The 17,370-nt window shown below is 38.6% G+C and overlaps 1 protein-coding gene across 2 annotated transcripts; it reads right to left on the bottom strand.

Moving 5' to 3' along the window:
• Positions 1-5,007: 5,007 nt before the first annotated feature.
• mxra5a (matrix-remodelling associated 5a) lies at positions 5,008-15,773 on the bottom strand. 2 transcript variants are annotated; one of them, XM_087237310.1, is made up of 7 exons: positions 15,485-15,773; positions 15,188-15,396; positions 14,039-14,168; positions 13,471-13,861; positions 9,227-13,246; positions 8,195-9,116; positions 5,008-7,821 (listed from the first exon to the last, which is right to left on the bottom strand). In XM_087237310.1, exons 2-7 carry the CDS (start codon positions 15,364-15,366, stop codon positions 5,913-5,915), a joined length of 7,551 nt encoding a protein of 2,516 aa, XP_087093436.1. In that variant the 5' UTR covers positions 15,367-15,396; positions 15,485-15,773; the 3' UTR covers positions 5,008-5,912. The 2 variants fall into 2 exon arrangements, with proteins under 2 accessions (XP_087093436.1, XP_087093435.1); XM_087237309.1 differs by having other exon boundaries at positions 15,188-15,773.
• Positions 15,774-17,370: the final 1,597 nt, after the last annotated feature.

Raw genomic sequence — 17,370 nt, 5'->3', positions numbered from 1 at the left:
CCCTGAAGTGGAGTCTATTCACTGAATGGTGCGTCTCTCGCAGAGAAGACCCCCGAAATTGCCAGATTAGTGTTGTGCTCTCTTTCCTTCAAGAGAAGTTGGACAGCAGGCTGTCGCCCTCCACTCTCAAGGTTTACGTGGCCGCCATCTCCGCTTATCATAGCACGGTAGCTGGCGGCACCGTGGGAAAGCATAACCTGGTCATCCAGTTCCTTAGGGGTGCTAGGCGAATTAATCCATCTCGCCCCCCTCTCATGCCCTCTTGGGATCTCGCCCTCGTTCTCACGAGTCTGCGATCCGATCCCTTTGAGCCACTCGAATCAGTATCTCTAAGATTTCTGTCCCTGAAGACAGCTCTGCTGGTTGCGTTGGCCTCCATCAAGAGGGTCGGGGACCTGGAGGCATTTTCGGTCAGTGACTCGTGCCTGGAATTCGGGCCGGATTACTCTCACGTTATCCTGAGACCCCGCCCCGGTTATGTGCCCAAGGTTCCTACCACCCCCTTTAGAGATCAGGTAGTGAACCTGCAAGCGCTGCCCCCGGAGGAGGCAGACCCAGCCCTTTCTTTACTTTGTCCAGTTCGCGCTCTGCGCATTTATGTGGACCGTACTCAGAATTTTAGATCATCTGAGCAGCTCTTTGTCTGTTATGGCGGTCGGCAGCAGGGAAGTGCCGTATCGAAACAAAGATTATCCCACTGGATTGTGGATGCCATTTCACTCGCTTATTCGAGTCGAGGTCAGCCGTGTCCCCCGGGAGTACGTGCACACTCCACTCGGAGCGTTGCATCCTCTTGGGCGCATGCACGCGGCGCCTCTCTAACAGACATCTGTAGAGCTGCGGGCTGGGCGACACCCAACACATTTGCAAGGTTTTACAATCTGCGAGTGGAGCCGGTTTCCTCAAGGGTATTAGGTAACCCTTTGGTGATTGAGGAGACAACTCGGTAGGGTGTTGAAACACGCTTGCTGCGCCATTCTCCCTAACACGGAGGTACGTGCGCCTTTTTTATCTGTCAGTAAAGTTCCCCGTCAGGTGAGCCCTGCAGATTCCTCCGTGGCCCCCAGCACTGACTCAGCGGAGGAGTCACTTGCTGGCCCACTACGTTGTAGGTCTGCCCGCTGGTCAGCCCGCGTTTTGGGTATAGGTGCCTGCTATGCGTGATCCCCACTAGGCGATCCCATATGCTTATTCCGCCACGGTTAAGTCCCCCCCCTGGGCGGACCCGTGTCTTCCCTCTCCGCTAACCACTCTTTGCTATGCGTACTCCCCCTTTTTAGGGCTAGTCCATAGGTAAATTCTGCCATCTATCCCCCCCTTGGGTAACGGATGGCCTCCGCAGCGTCCTCCCTATCGGGATTGCACGCTTCCCAACGTACTGTCGTATTTCCTAGAATTATCTAGATGCTCACGACTTCCCAAAAAATATATCTAAATCCGTAAAACTTCTGTTGAAGTAGGATAAATTAGGGCCAGGGACACGTTGGAGGACCGCGCCCCCCATGATGTGGGTGCGTCACGCTTGCTTGACTATCTCCTCATCGGGGGTGTTGGTAAGGTGCAGTCATTATGGCGCTTTCCATATTCTCCCATTCATGGCACTGAAGTTCCCCAACCGAAGGGGAACGTTCGAGGTTACAGAAGTAACCCTTCGTTCCCCGAGGAGGGGAACGGAAGTGCCATATTCCGTCGCCATAATGACTGTCCCTTAGCTGTTTGAAAGTCTCTTCAGCTTAAAAGGATGGCGTCTGCTGGCTTCAGGTGTGCTTATATGCTGAGATGATTGCAGATGTCGCACACCTGCGCAAGCTTACGCTGCCAATTAATTTCATTCATTGGCCCGTTCAATACTCTCCAGATAAGCGGCTTCTGATCCGAATCCTCCCATTCATGGCACTTCCGTTCCCCTCCTCGGGGAACGAAGGGTTACTTCTGTAACCTCGAACGTTTTGACACCTAAAAGGAGGTTGAATATTATATAAAAATAAATGTAATAGACAGGTAGTATTTTTTTTAAAAGTAGGTTTTATTGTTAGTTTGACAAATTAGGAGGAGTTTGAACAAAATTAAATATTTTTTTGGATATATGATCAAAGGACATAAAAGTGCCTGTAGTTGAAGAATTATATATTATATAATGTTTCATATATATATATATATATATATATATATATATATATATATATATATATATGTATATATATATATATATATATATATATATATCTGGGGTCGCCACAGCAGAATGAACCGGCAACTTCTCCACCATATGTTTTGCACAATGGACGCCCTTCCAGCTGCAACCCATCTCTGAGAAACATCCATACACCCTCATTCACACACATAAACTATGGACAATTTAGCCTACCCAAATTCACCTGTACCACATGTCTTTGGACTGTGGGGGAAGCCAGAGCACCCAGGGGAAACTCACGCAAACACAGGGAGAACATGCAAACTCCACACAGAAATGCCAACCAACTCAGCCGAGGCTCGAACCAGCGACCTTCTTGGTGTGAGGTGACAACACTCCCTATATATATATATATATATATATATATATATATATATATATATATATATATATATACACACACACGAAGAGTTCAGATGCTAAAACCTCTAAAGGCCATCTGATATTTTCTCCAAAAAATATGTATTTTTCTCAGCCTCCTATGTTTATGTTCAGTTATTTCACTTCAAAGTCAATGAAAAGACCTTCATCTCTATGAAAACAACATTTCTTAACCTACACACGATTCAGAGAAAAATGCTAATTTTAGAAGAAAATTTCAATATATATATATATATATGGGGTGACACAGTGGCGCAGTAGGTAGTGCTGTCGCCTCACAGCAAGAAAAAAAAAGAGTTGGTGTTTCTGTGTGGAGTTTGCTTGTTCTCCCTGCATTCGTGTGGGTTTCCTCCGGGTGCTTCAGTTTCCCCCACAGTCCAAAGACATGCAGTACAGGTGAATTGGGGAGGCCAAATTGTCCGTAGTGTATGAGTGTGAATGAGTGCAGCTGGAAGGGCATCCTCTGCATAAAAACGTGCTGGATAAGGTGGCGCTTCATTCCGCTGTGGCGACCCCAGATTAATAAAGGGACAAAGCCGACAAGAAAATGAATGAACATATATATATAAATTAATTAATAATAATAATAATAATAATATATATATATATATATATATATATATATATATATATATATATATATATATATAAATTTATTCATTCATTTTATTGTTTGTATGAACATATCCCACGTAAAAACATTCAGAACAAGCACAGAAACATTGCAACTATTGAAAATAAAAGCGTTCGAACTTTAAAAAAAAAATACTAGATATTAAGATATTTATGGATGCATTATTAAAAAAAATTGTGACAAATTTGACATACAAAAATTGTGTTCTTGGAGGAAATATAGTAGTGATAATTATTCACACTATTCACCTGTATTGTCTTAACGAAGCATTGAAAATACAATGTGAGCTGCTAAGGAAACACTGAGATAAATGAAAAAAAAAAAAAAAAACGTTTTTTTCTTGCCTCTAGAGGTCAGGCTTTAGACACGCTAGCTGTATCATCTCTAAGAACTTCAGACAAAAAACTTCTTGTGCATCATCACTGTACAACCTTTAATGTTTAAACATCTATCGAACATTTGCCAACACATTCATGTCTCCCCAGATTTGTTGGAAGTCTGTCTCTAATCTTAACTGCCAGACACCACAGACTTTTATGGTAGGCAAACTTAAAGACCAGACAAAGTCAAAGGCAACATAAACCATGTTTTGAAACCCTTGATCCCCATGTTTTAATATTGGGTCCATTTATTACCCTTTAACGACAGCTCTTTGAAGTCATGAACCATTTATGTTGCTCAATCAATTAGAGAGCATCTTTCATTTGATCTGCTTCAATACAAAATATTAGTCACATCATTTGAAATGATCCCTGTCAAAAGAGAGATCGGATTAATTTCAGAGTCATTCTGTAGTAATGTAAACATTGCCAATACATTTATTATTTGGCATTTAAATTATTATTTGGCATTACAGTGACAACATTTTTGCATTATCACTACAAAAAAAAAAAAAAAAAAAATCAATTCAATTGGGTTACAAAAACTACAGCAGAGACAGTGTGATTAATATTTACTATAATTTTAAAATCATAATATAATGTCATTAGTTTATGTGCTTATGCTGATAATGAATACTAATAGTAATAAAGATAATAATAATAATATCTAGGTTTACACAGTTAAATATCTTGGGAAAACATAATCTACATAATAAAATTTGAGTTTGTCTCTTTAATTTAAATGAGTACTGACACAGTTGCTTAAAATATGTTATAGAAATAAACTTAAAATAAATAAATAAATAAAATAAAAAATAAATAAAATAAATAAGCGAATGAGAGCCTTTATTATGTTTGAGAAAACAATTAAGCTATAGCTTACATAATAATAATAGTAATAATAATAATAATAATAATAATTAATAATAATAATAATAATAATAATAATAATTAATAATAATAATAATAATAATAATAATAATAATAAATACCATATTAATTCATTAATCTTTTAGACAAAAAAAAAAATTCCTGCAGACCATACTCAGACACACCCACATTTTTTTGCAAAATGAATGATAAACTTGAGGTTTCCTGAGTGAAATAAAAGTACAGAGAGGATATCATTTTATTTATTTTTTTATTTTATTAAAACTCATCTTTATTAAAAAATATGCAAAATAGAAGTACATTTGAAAAGACAAATAATTTAAAATGTTACAACTGGACAAATAAGTATTACAAAAAAAGCACCGCGTCAACTTTGAACCTGATTTCTTAAGCGCTGCATGAGAATGTAGATTATGCAATGCGTTAGAACAATCGTTAGACATCTTTTCCTAGCCTTTATTGTTTCAGATTATTTGTCAGAAATTGTGCTTAAATTTGAAAGTTTATTGTATAATAAGTTTGTTTCATTTTTATTTTTTTAATTTGAAGTATCATTAAAACAAATGTATCCCTGCTTTTAATATGCTATATGCTGCATTATTGGCTTCCATAAAACAGAAAACATAATTTATGTTTTTTCTTCACGGTTACAAATATATAATATATATATATTATTTATACATTTAGACATAAACTGTCATTGTCAAACAGTGAACATGGAAAATCTCATACCAAGCTTTTGAAGTATAGAACATATTATTATTACTTTATTTTTACATTCTGGAATATTTTACCTGCAAACTTTTATCCAATAGCACCAATTTTTATATACAGTTGAAGTCGGAATTATTAGCCCCCCTGTTTATTTTTTCCCCAATTTCTTTTTAACTGAGAGAAGATTATTTCAACACATTTCTAAACATAATCGTTTTCATAACTCATTTTTTAATAACTCATTCATTTTATCTGTGCCATGATGACAGTAAATAATATTTTACTAGATATTTTTCAAGACACTTCTATACAGCTTAAAGTGGCATTTAAAGACTTAGGTTAATTATGTTAACTAGGTAGGTTAGAGTAATTAGGCAAGTTATTGTATAGCGATGGTTTGTTCTGTAGATTATCAAAAAATATATAGCTTAAAGGGGCTATTTTTGATCTTAAAATGTTTTTAAAAAAGAAAGAAAAAACATTATCAGGCCTTCTGTGAAAATGTCCTTGCTCTGTTAAACATAATTTGCAAAATATTTAAAAAAGAAAGAAAATTTCAAAGGGGGGTCTAATAATTCTGACCATGCAACTGTATATATTTTTGATGGATCTGATTTCATTCTATATTTCACATTGACAAATGCTATTACTATCAAGCTGTGTTTCAGCTTAACGTCGCAGTTCCTTGGGCATATGACCTGTAGATGGTTGTATTTTTTCAGTACACATAAAGGTAAGTACCCTTTGTGTCAACCCCAACTACATTTCTGGCTGTGCATCTATACAATCCTGCATCTTTTGTTGTCGGATTCTGGATGATTAAGGAACCCTGAGGATGGAGATACTTGTTTCCAATAAGCCGTGGTTGGGGGCTGACAATAAGCCGTGTTCGATCGGGGGTCTCCCATGCTACTTCTGCTTTGGGGATACCTATGGCCAAGCAATTAAGTTGAACTGCAACTCCTCTTTTGGCATAGGTAGCAGGAGCCGGACCACTAGTGATACGTGGTGGATATGCAATAATGATGACTGGGACAGATAAGAGGGAGCTGCCATATTCATTTGAGGCCCTACATGTGTATGAGCCCCTGTCATGGACAGAGGCCTGTTGGATAGAAAGGGTTCCGTTGGGAAGAACAGCATAACGACCTGCTCTCTGAGGTCGGTTTAAGATCATTCCGCTTGGCAGGGTCCAGGTAAGGTGGACAGAATCAGTGTTTGACATGCAGTGCAGATTTAAACTCTGCCCATTAATGATACTAACAGGTGAGTTATACCTATTACTGATCTCTGGCTTGTGCCCTGGAATTAACGTGACAGTTCTTTCAACCATCCCAGCAGCATTGCGTCCCAAACAACGATATGTGCCTGACTCTGAAAGAGCAGGATTACTGATGACCAAAGTCCCATCAGCTCTGTGTAGGAATTTATTGAACTGTGCACCACTTTGAAGCGGGGAGCCATTTTGAAGGATCCAGGTTAGCTGTAGGGTTGGTGAAATCTCAAATGAACAGTTCAGGTTTATAGTCCTGCCCACAGTCAGTAAAAATGTCTCCATTTTAGGACTCTTAAGTTTTGGCTTGTCTAAAATATCTGTTACATGGAGCTGAACAATGAACTTTGTTTCGCCTCCCTCATTACGAGCAATGCAGGCTAACTGACCTGAATCTGTCATTCTCACTGAACGGATATCCAAAGTGCCATTGCGATATACAGTCATTCGACTGCCATAATATGGTGCAGGAAGTACAACATTCTCTGGAAGAACCCACATGACTCGTGGGGCAGGGGTACCAGTAGCGTCACAATCGATCAGTTTCCTCTGATCTCTAACACTAGACACTCTCAGTGAGTTTGTGGTGCCTTTGAAGCCATTAATTGCAGGTGGAGAGACAAGGATTTCTACCCTGGTCACTTTGCGATCTTGCCCTGCACTGTTCCTGGCAAGACATATGTAGTTCCCACCATCAAATCTCTGAACTTTCTTAATAATTAGAGTCCCATTGTTGTGTATAAAATACTTGTCTGAAGATGAAGTGATGGCTCTATTAGTGGGTGAGAACCACAATACAAGGGGTGTTGGCTCACCTTTGGCACTGCACTGCAAAGAGACAGATTCTCCATAGAGCACCCTGATGACATCTTGTGTCTTATTCACAATCACAGGAACATCTGCAACCACTTTAACATGCACGTTCATCTCATCTTTTCCAACTTGGTTCTCAGCATAGCAAGTATAGTTACCCTCTTCATGCATCCCTACTTCATTCAAGAGGAGAGTTCCATTGTCAAAGACAACATACCTGCGAGTTCGACTGCCAACATTGCGCTCAGACTTAATGACACTGTTAATCATAGTACCATCAGGAAGTGCCCACTGAATTTTAGGGTTGGGTAATCCAGATGCCACACAGTCAACTTTTAGGTTATCTCCATACATCACCTTCCTATCAGCCTCTGTCTTCTGCTCAATTTTAGCAGGTTTTGCCATGATGCTGACCTTAAAGGGTACAAAATCATCCCCGATTTTGTTGCGAGCAACGCAGAGGTATTCCCCATCTTCTTTTTCTGTCACAGATATTATGGATAATGTACCATTAGCAGACACTTTGATCCTTGAATCATAACTGAAATATAGAAAAACATACAGATGCATTATTATTATTTCCGAGTAACTGCAATTTGATCAATGTAATGTAAAATGTTACTTTTTTATTTACTGTTGCACTTCTGAGGACATTTTTTTTTAATCAAAACAATCCTTCTGTTAGAGGAACAATTAGAGTGTTAAATTTGCATGCAAAGTTTAAAATGTCTGATCAGTCAAAACAAGATGCAAACTTATGAAACTCTGTGTCTAAGTGCAAGCCTCATGAATCAAAAGAAATGCAAAGGGAGAGGAAAAAGAAAGGAATACAGAAGACATGTGCACCTTTTTATATAAACCCAGAATGTGCTTTCCTGCAAAGGAGATGTGCTTCAGTGAAGTGTTTATATTACCTGTAGTGAGCATCCACAAGCTTTTTAGATGGAGTCCTCCAGATGATCCTGGGTTCTGGATTCCCTGATGTAATACAGTCCAGGTGCAACCTGCCTCCGTAGACTACATCTGTTTTTTGAGGAGATGAGAATGTAATCTTGGCTCTTGAGTACTTCATGGACTTCCTTACAGTCAAAATAATGGCCCTTCTTGCATTGCCGATGACATTAGTAACTGAGCATTCATACCTCCCTGCATCTGTTAGAGAGAGACTATGAAGATGGAGTGTCCCATTGGGAAAAACAAACAAGTTACGTCCATTAATAAATTGTGAGGGATGAAGCTGCATGCCATCAGGTGTGATCCAGTTAATAGAAGGTGGAGGGGCACCCCTGGCTGAGCAATTAAAGTAGACTGTGCTTCCCTCTGGAAAAGTGACATTCTCAAGGCTTAGCTGCTGAATGATGGGTGCCAAAGTAGCAACAGTCAGCCGAACAGATATGGCATCAGCACCTGCAGCATTGCTAGCAATGCATTTATAAATTCCTCGATCCATCTGATTAATTGACTTCATGTGAAGTGTGCCATTAGGTAAAACTGAGATCATGTGTTCAGGAGTGCCATGTGTAGGTACACTTGAATGTACAACTTCCTTATTAGGTAAGACCCAGGTAATTCGAGGCTGCGGATGCCCTTTTGACTGACATTCAAACTCAATCGTTTGTCCAAGGTATGCCGTGGCTTCTCTATAACGAGGCTGTAGCACTCTAGGATGCTCAGCCAGAACTATTAAATTAACTACAATCCTGTCCTCTCCAAATTGGTTTTGAACACTGCAGAGGTATTGGCCTTGGTCCAGAGGAATTACCTTGTGGATTATAAGTGTACCATTAGAGGAGACCTCAAATCTCTGAAACCTGGTGTTCTGTGAGATACTAGCTCCTGCAGGAAAACAGAATTATTTCAGAGCTACATTATCAATGCCTCAATCTATGCATGAATATTGTGTATTGAAATGTCATCATAAGTTATTTCAAAAGTATAAGACTTACCTGTAGATACTTTAGTCCAGGTAAGGAAGGGATGGGGTTTTCCCACAGCCATACATGGTAAATAGGCATTAGTCTCGGCATGTGCTGTTACTGATCTTATGTTTGTGCTGGTAATCTGAGGTCGGCCTCTGCCCTCAGGCAATGCTGTTGGTCTTTGTTGAAGTCCTTCTGATGTTGTGTAATGCTCAGAAGAGCTTCCTCTGCCCTGAACACCCAGCCTGCCAGGAAGTTTTTGCAGGGGTACAGATGCTATTAAAGTTAAGTTAAGTGGTGTAGTTGTGGGTCTTTTTGTTGTTGTCTTTTTGCGGATGCTTTTCCCTAATTCTTGAGATCCTGTCTCCTTGGAGGCACTGGTTAATTGATAAGGAAATTGTGTGACTGGAGGCCTTGCCCTTATGTATGTTTTGCTAAGTTCTGCCTTACTAATGTTTTCCTGGCCTGTTGTTACAAATCTGTTTTTGTCATCATAAGGAATGTGATTTTCATTGTATGATTCACCTAAAATGGGTTCAGAAGTAGGTGTAGTAGGGTAAAGCATATATGTATGTACTGTAGGAGGCTTGATGGCTGTTGTAGATATTGTTGTTGCAAGTATGTTAGCTTTTGAAACTGGCATGTTAAAAGCAGTAACTTCTCTTTTATCAGTGCTTACAGATGGAAGCCTGGTTGGTTTTGTTGTTTCATGTACTATTATTGAACTCTGATGTGCCTCAAAAACTGGAGTGACTGATGTAGCTGGACCTTGTGAGAAATCCAAATTATTTTGGATAATGTTATATTGGGTACTAGGGGATAATGAAGATAATTGTTTCATGGGAAAACTTCCTTCAAGCTCTTTATCTGGTGGAATAATTTTTGGTGGCTTTGTTGGATTATGTTGATTGTGTGTTTTCACTGTACTTTCAATTAGAAATTCGTCCAATAGTGCATGGAAGTAGTCTGATGTTGGTCCTAAACTGGGTTCTCCTGTAATGATTTCCTGTTCAGTCTCTTCAAATATTTTAGGTGCAGGGGCATGGATGGTTGTAAACTCCTCATGAATGGTTGCCTTCAGAGGTGGAATATGGTGGGAAACACCCGATTTTTCCCCATTCAATATAGTTTGTTTTTCTTGTTCTTTTTTAAAATTACTAAAAGTTGATGGAAAAACTGGTACTGCTGTAGTGCTTTTAATTTCTCCAGTTGACATATAATTAGATGAATGTCTATCTTTTGTCATAGATACTTTTACTTGGGATAGAGATTTATGAGTTTTGCGATTCCTGCCACTGTATAATGAATTTGTGTTCTTTTCATGAGTCATATTGCCTAGTGACGGTGGTTGAATGTCAGTTATTGGAACAGTAGTATTAATCTTGGCCACTACACTGTTGGCCTGTGGAGTTTCTATTTTAGTTTTTGAGGATGCAGTTGTCTTAGTAACAACTGGAAGTCCATTTGTGACCTCCAAACTTGAAAAATTGGGCTGTGGGGTGATGTCTGTGATATATAGTGAAGATTTAGAACTGTTTGTCCTAGTTTTAACTCTATTAGTCTTTCTACGTCTTCCACCGTTTCTCCTCCTCAAACTGGATGTGTTCCTAGCATGTGAGGAGGAAACATTAAGTGAATTAGTAAAGGTTGCTTTACGTCCTGAAGTGGGTTTGGTGGTTGGTGTCACAGAAAGAATCAGTGGAATTTCTGAGACATGTTTCTCTTGAGTTATGTGCTTTTGCAGAGTTTGTGGTCCTTGCTTAATTGTAGTTAGAGTTTCAGTTAATGAGTACACAGCAGTTTCTTTACTTGGCTCTGTAATGGATTTTACTGTGGTTGATGCTAAACTGTGATCCGTTCCTCTCTGATAAACCTGTCCCACATGCTCTTGGTTTTGCACAACTCTGTTTTCTACGTCATATTTGCCATCAAACTGTTGAATTGCTTCAGTTACTCTGCCACTATCCATTGTGTGGCTTTGGTTTTCCTGTAAATGGGTTCCATATGACGTTGTGCTCCACACAGTGCTCATTGCTACTCTTTTTGAAATCCCCGAATCTCCCACAGTAAATCGGGTCATCTGTGGTCCAACTGTGGGTTGTGTGATGTCTGTAAACAAATCTGAATTTGGAACAGTTTCAGGAGTGGCTATCTGGTATATAACATGTCTTGTATTCTCATAATCCAGAGCCCTAATATCCAAGTTGAACTCAGTAGCCCCATCGGGCATCTGTGACACTGTGGCATCCTTTACTGGTGGTCTTGTTGTTGTAAATTCTGAAGATGATCCTTCAATCTTGTTAACAATTTCTGACTGCTTTGTGTTTTGCTCTGACTCCTGTATTTTGTTTGTACTGGTCTGAGCATAGTTTGGAGTAGTTGCTTTTGTATCATTTCCTCCACTACGAACCTTTGACAAAATGCTTGCCCAGTGTTTTGGGTCTATTTGGTTCTTTAACATGCTAATTCTTCTTCTTGAATCTACAGTGTTAGCTCTTTCTATCACTTGGGTACCTACTCTCCTTCTTGGTGTAGAAGCGTGTCTCCAGGAATTTCTAGATGGATGACCTCCTCTTATTCCCATATTTGGGATCCTTCGTCGATTTGGTATTTCTACTTTCTTTGCAAGTGCTTTCGCCAAAAAATCTTCAGGTTCATTATCCCCAGACGATTCCATATCGTTTGTCATAAGGATATTTATTTTGGTTGAAACTCCCTCAGCAGGTTGAGGGCTACTGGAGTACTTCCGTAAGGCCGGTATCCCTGGTGGCCTTGATATTATGAGTTTTGTTGCCAAAGTATCCATCCCATGCTGGTTTCCTGCTACACATTTATAGTATCCGTTGTCTGAAAGCTGACTGTTTTGAATAACCAAAGATCCATTTGAAGCCACAGATATCCTGGAAATGTTCAGCCACTTGTTAACAATGCTGCCATTAGGGAGAATCCAGTGTATATCAGCATCAGGTGATCCAGTGGCAGCACATGGAAGAGAGAAAGGTTCACCTGCAAATCCTGTAACTGGCTCAGTTATTCCTTCACCTCCAGGAGGTGGGCTGGAGGATTCCTCCACTGTCAAGCGGAAAGGGAAGACAGTAAGGTCGTCTGAAACCTGTGCAATACAGTAGTAGACTCCTGAGTCAGAATGATCAAGAGACTTGATTTCAAGAAGACCAGAACTTGATGCTGAAAGCCTATTTTCGCTATTGCGATAAGGTGTTTCTATAGTAGAGCCATCAGGAAGCATCCATTTTACTGACTCATTCCCTGAGCTATGAACGGTACAGTTTATTTTAGCAGGACTTCCCACGACAGCAGCTTGCATTGTTCTGGTGTCATTCTTGGACTCAATTAAGACCCAGCCTTGACTCTGCTTTCTTATGGTTTCTCTTTCCATTACATCAGTCATATAGGTGCTGAGAATTAGCCGAACATTTTTACTTGTTGACTGAAGTCTGTTTAGTTGGAGGTCCATTGATGACTGCATTAACCAGGGTGGGTTAGCTGCAATATTGGCTTTTACTCCTGTGAAGTAAAGAGCATCCCTTTCAATATCTTGTCGATATCTGTAGCTCAAATAAGGGTCCTTGCTTAGCATTATTTCCCTTCGAAGGTGAGCTGGAACATCACTGTAATAAGCAATTAATCGCCACAGCCTCTCATAACTAGACCTGTCTATACCACATATCAAATCTAATGTAAGAGTCAAATTTACTGATATTTGGTACTGGTTAACATAGTCCCAGCCTATGCTAGTAAGCTCTCTTGGCTCAATTACAAGGCATTCCAAATCTACTTGATGTCCATGTTCATCTGACAGACCAAGAGAAATATTGCCAAGGGGTTGACGAAATTCATCCATTGTCAAGAGGTCACTTTCTGTGTCCTCTGAAGAAATGGCTCTATTAGAAATGCTGATGATGGGACTATTGCACGTGGGTTTCTCCAATTCTTGGAGCTGTTTCTTCTTTAGTTGTTTTGGGGAGAAACACAAAGGGCATAGTTGACCACTTGGATAGGCTTTGTCTTTCTTACATTTTAGCACTCCTGGAAAAAAAAAAAAAAAAAGTAAAGGTTAGAAAAAAGTGAACATTCAGTGAAAGGTAATTACTTCATGAAATGCTCTGTAATAACAACAACAATATTAATAATAACAACAACAACAACAACAATAATAATAATATGTAATACTGATCACACAATATCACTTTCCCCTATTTAGAATATCCTCATTGAACATCAGTAATATTGTCAATTATGATAATAATGACCTTGTGAATTTTTATTCCATTCGTTGAACCATCTCATGCGACAGTCACAGGTCCAGGGGTTCCCATGCAGGGAGAGGCTCTCCAGGTAGGGCATGCTTGCTAGCATCTTCTGTGACAGTGTGGTCAGTATATTATCTGACAGGTACAAGTGTTTTAGGGTTGACACTGGGAAGTGTCCAAGAACAGAGAAAGTGGAGAAGGTGGCCGGGTGGAGCTGCTGAAGTTGGTTGCCCTCCAGATGGAGAAGGCGAAGATTTGTGAGACCTTGGAATGCATCGGGGTGGATGAACTCAAGTCTGTTGTGATCCAGGTGCAACCTAGTGAGACTCCAGAGACCCATAAGGGTTTGTCTGCTTAATAACTTCAGCTTATTATAGCTTAGTTTCAGCATCTGAAGAGAAAGAAGCATTTAAATGGATATATTGTCTTAACTTATATTACAATTATATAACAGTGTTAAAATTGTTATCAGTTAATTGTAAAAGCTGTTCCATATATATAAGTTGCATTACTGCAAACAAAAGTAGCACAGAAATAATGGTTTCTGAAGGAAGAAACTTGACAGTACCTGAAGGGATATGAGGTCACGGAATGTTCCATCAGGAATCTGATGCACATTATTTCCATGCATTAAAAGAAGCTCCATTTTTCGTAACCCAGCAAAAGAGCTGTACGTTATTTTATGTATAGTATTAAACCTAAGTGAACAAAAGAAAGGGATAATAATATATTTAATTGTGCTACAATTCTTTTTTTGGAGGTTCAATTTAATATTTTGGGTACTTATTTTGTAACATGTCCTGATCAATTGAACAAGTCATTGCTTAAAGAAAAAATTCCAATGGTATCATTGTCACAAATTATAATCAGTGTTGTTACTTCACTGCCATTCACAAATCTTCTCTATAGGTTCATGTCATTTTAGCATTTAAGAATCTTACAAAATTAGCAGGCTGTCACCAACACATAGTTTTCAAAAGACATAATCAAAAAGTCTAAATTCATAAATATCTTTTTTTTTTTTTCTTTCAGTGGTTTTGCATTTTGGTCACAACTGCCTTTATTCGTTAGATAATTTAGTGAAGTATGCTTTTAAGTTATTTTCAGTATAACCACACATTTTAATTACTGTTGGGTAAAAAAAAACTGCAATTACACTGCTATACATACAGTCATGAGACAACTAGGCTATAACCTAAAAGTTTGACTTTGCTCATAGGACAGTTGTATTTTCTTACATTTATGGTCAGAACAAGTTGTCCTATGTGTTTTATGTTGAAATGTACACAACTGCATGATTTGTGGATTAAAACATCAATTTGTTATTTTGTATATATTTTTTACTGTTAAAACAACTAATATTATGTTAAACAGTCAATTATACAAACCAAAACTCAGTAATATAATTTACTGCAAATAAAACTGTTAATCAAATCCATTCTACATAGTTGTAAGTCACCTGTAAAAATGTCTAAATATCGCTGGCATTTAACATCACCAGGGGAAATTCCCGCTAACCTACAGATGAACCCTTGGATTAAATGGCTAAAAACAACGAATGATAATATCCAGTTTCAGCATATTACCGTGCACTGCATGCTAATCAATTAAGTGGGCGCATTAAAGTGCTCTCTTAAGAAAGTTGATATCAAAAGTAGAAAATGAGAAAGCATTGTATAAGAAAAATAATCTCATGGCACAGCACACTCATCCTTACCCCAAATTCATTCGCTCCACCTGTTTGGGCACGCCAGCAGGCACTGTGAGTAAAGAGCGGAACGTGCAGTGCACCTCGACGGGCTGGTGGCACGCACATGGCCGCGGGCAACACTGTACCGCTACGGGCACTGCTATCAACATCAGCATTATCCAAATCTGAGCGTAAAAGCGACCCATCTTCTGCTTCACAGCCGTAACCACTAGCAACTGCAAAAAGTCAACAATTGCTTCTAATCTTTAAATATAGCAGACGTTGTTGCAGCAATTCATTCATTCAGAGTTCATTCAAGCAAACCTTATTTTAGAGAGAGGTTGTTTTCCTAAATTCCTGCATGATTTTGATCCGCAGCACTCCTTAGAACGTCATCTCCAGAGATTATGTGGTAGTCCATTTATCTCAGACAGCAAATTATTTACTTAACGAAAAAAAAATCTTCTTAATGCAAGGACGATCCAGTTGTTAGTATTCCCATGCGTTAGAATAGTATAAATAAGTAACCAAAATCTTAGAAAATGGCCAGATTTGTGAAGCGCACTAGAGAGTCCAGATGTGAAGCTGCGCGTAATGTTGGAAACGTTAGAATGGAACTTTCAGCTGGCGGTGGCGCGCGCGTGGACGCGGCTCCGCACAGACAGGGGCTCGGGGGAGTGACCGACTGTGAGCCTTTTACACGCGTTCCTGAAAGTAATGTTTTGGACGACACCGAGAGCTGCTGAAAAGCACATGTGCAGTCCAGGGAAGACGAGGTAATGTTAAAGACATAGTTCACCCAGAATAGTACTTTTTACTGTTTATTTACATTGGGCTGTCAGACTTGACTTTTCGTTCTTCAGTGAAGTTTTACAGAAAACTTTAGCTGAAATCATGGTGGCAAAACAAAATTAATACCCGAGGCTACTGATTGTTACTTTATAAATTTGATGACCTTTATTATTCTTAACTTTACCTAAATGATTACAACTCACTTTTGTGTGTGGAACAAACAGTAAGGATTTAAAGCAATTGTAAATAATATTTCTGATCGTTTTGCCTCATATAAGGCATTCAGAAAACTCATATTTTTAAGAGCCAAGAGTATTCATCTTGTTTTTCCTGTGTGTGTAATAAAATAAGGTCTCTAAAGCATAGTATAGTCTACAAAATGCCCATGCACAGGGCTTTTAAGGTAGCTTTGAAGTTGTTGCATCCCCCAGTTTTCTATTTCCGTGACTAGTTATTTTGACCCTTATAGGTTTTTGTCTTTATATAAGGTTACATAGGGTTCAAATCCTTGTTTTCTCACCCTCAATCCACTATGCCGTGTGTTGCAGACAAACACACACACATGCTGATCATGCTCTAAAGTGATGCATGCAGTCCCCTGAGTTCACAGGGCATGTGAATCTTTTGGAGAAGAAAATGAAGGGGGCTGGCAAGAGCAAAGGTCACAAGCTCCTGACCATGTTATTGCCCACAAGGGAGATTTCATACATCATGTCACATCATTTCAAGCAAAAAGAACACCTGCTTGAAATTGACATGTAGTTGCAGACATTTTCTGTGATGGAAACAGGAGTACTGAGCATAGAGAGATTGTAATCATGATAAGACAAGAATGAAAACAACGTATAATTACCAGCATTGTTTGAGATCCTCATAAGGCAGAGTATTCATCATTCGTTTTATGGCATCTTTAACAACAGATATTATTGTTTGAATATATTTTATGTATATATACCAACAAACATAGAATTTAACCAACAAGGATACATAATGACAGTGAATTCCTTTCTAATTGCATATATATATATATATATATATATATATATATATATATATATATATATATATATATATATATATATATACATATATATCAAAATTTAAATCAATAAAACAGTTTTTGGTTCAGTAAAGAATCTTGAAAAATGTTCTGACGTTTATACAAAAAGTAGATGGAGATGTTTCTTGAGACACAAATCATCATGAAAAGGCATCATTTTCAGCAAAAGTGAATTTTTACATGCATTTAGGCTTTTTATTAATTCAACAAATGTGGTTTAGGGGCCTGAACATGGAAAATGAGACCTTTGAAAATATGTTTGAAAGTGAAAGTTTTTGAAAATGATAATCAGTTTTTTTTTTTTTTTTTTTTTTGCAAACTACAAAAACTTGATTTTGACATCCTGGACATTTATATA

This window comes from Danio rerio, chromosome 1 (genome assembly GCF_052040795.2).
Source record: "Danio rerio strain M-AB ecotype USA chromosome 1, GRCz13ab, whole genome shotgun sequence".
Classification (NCBI taxonomy): domain Eukaryota; kingdom Metazoa; phylum Chordata; class Actinopteri; order Cypriniformes; family Danionidae; genus Danio; species Danio rerio.
Note: the sequence above shows the minus strand (reverse complement) of the source record. Positions and strands in the feature narration are given on the sequence as shown.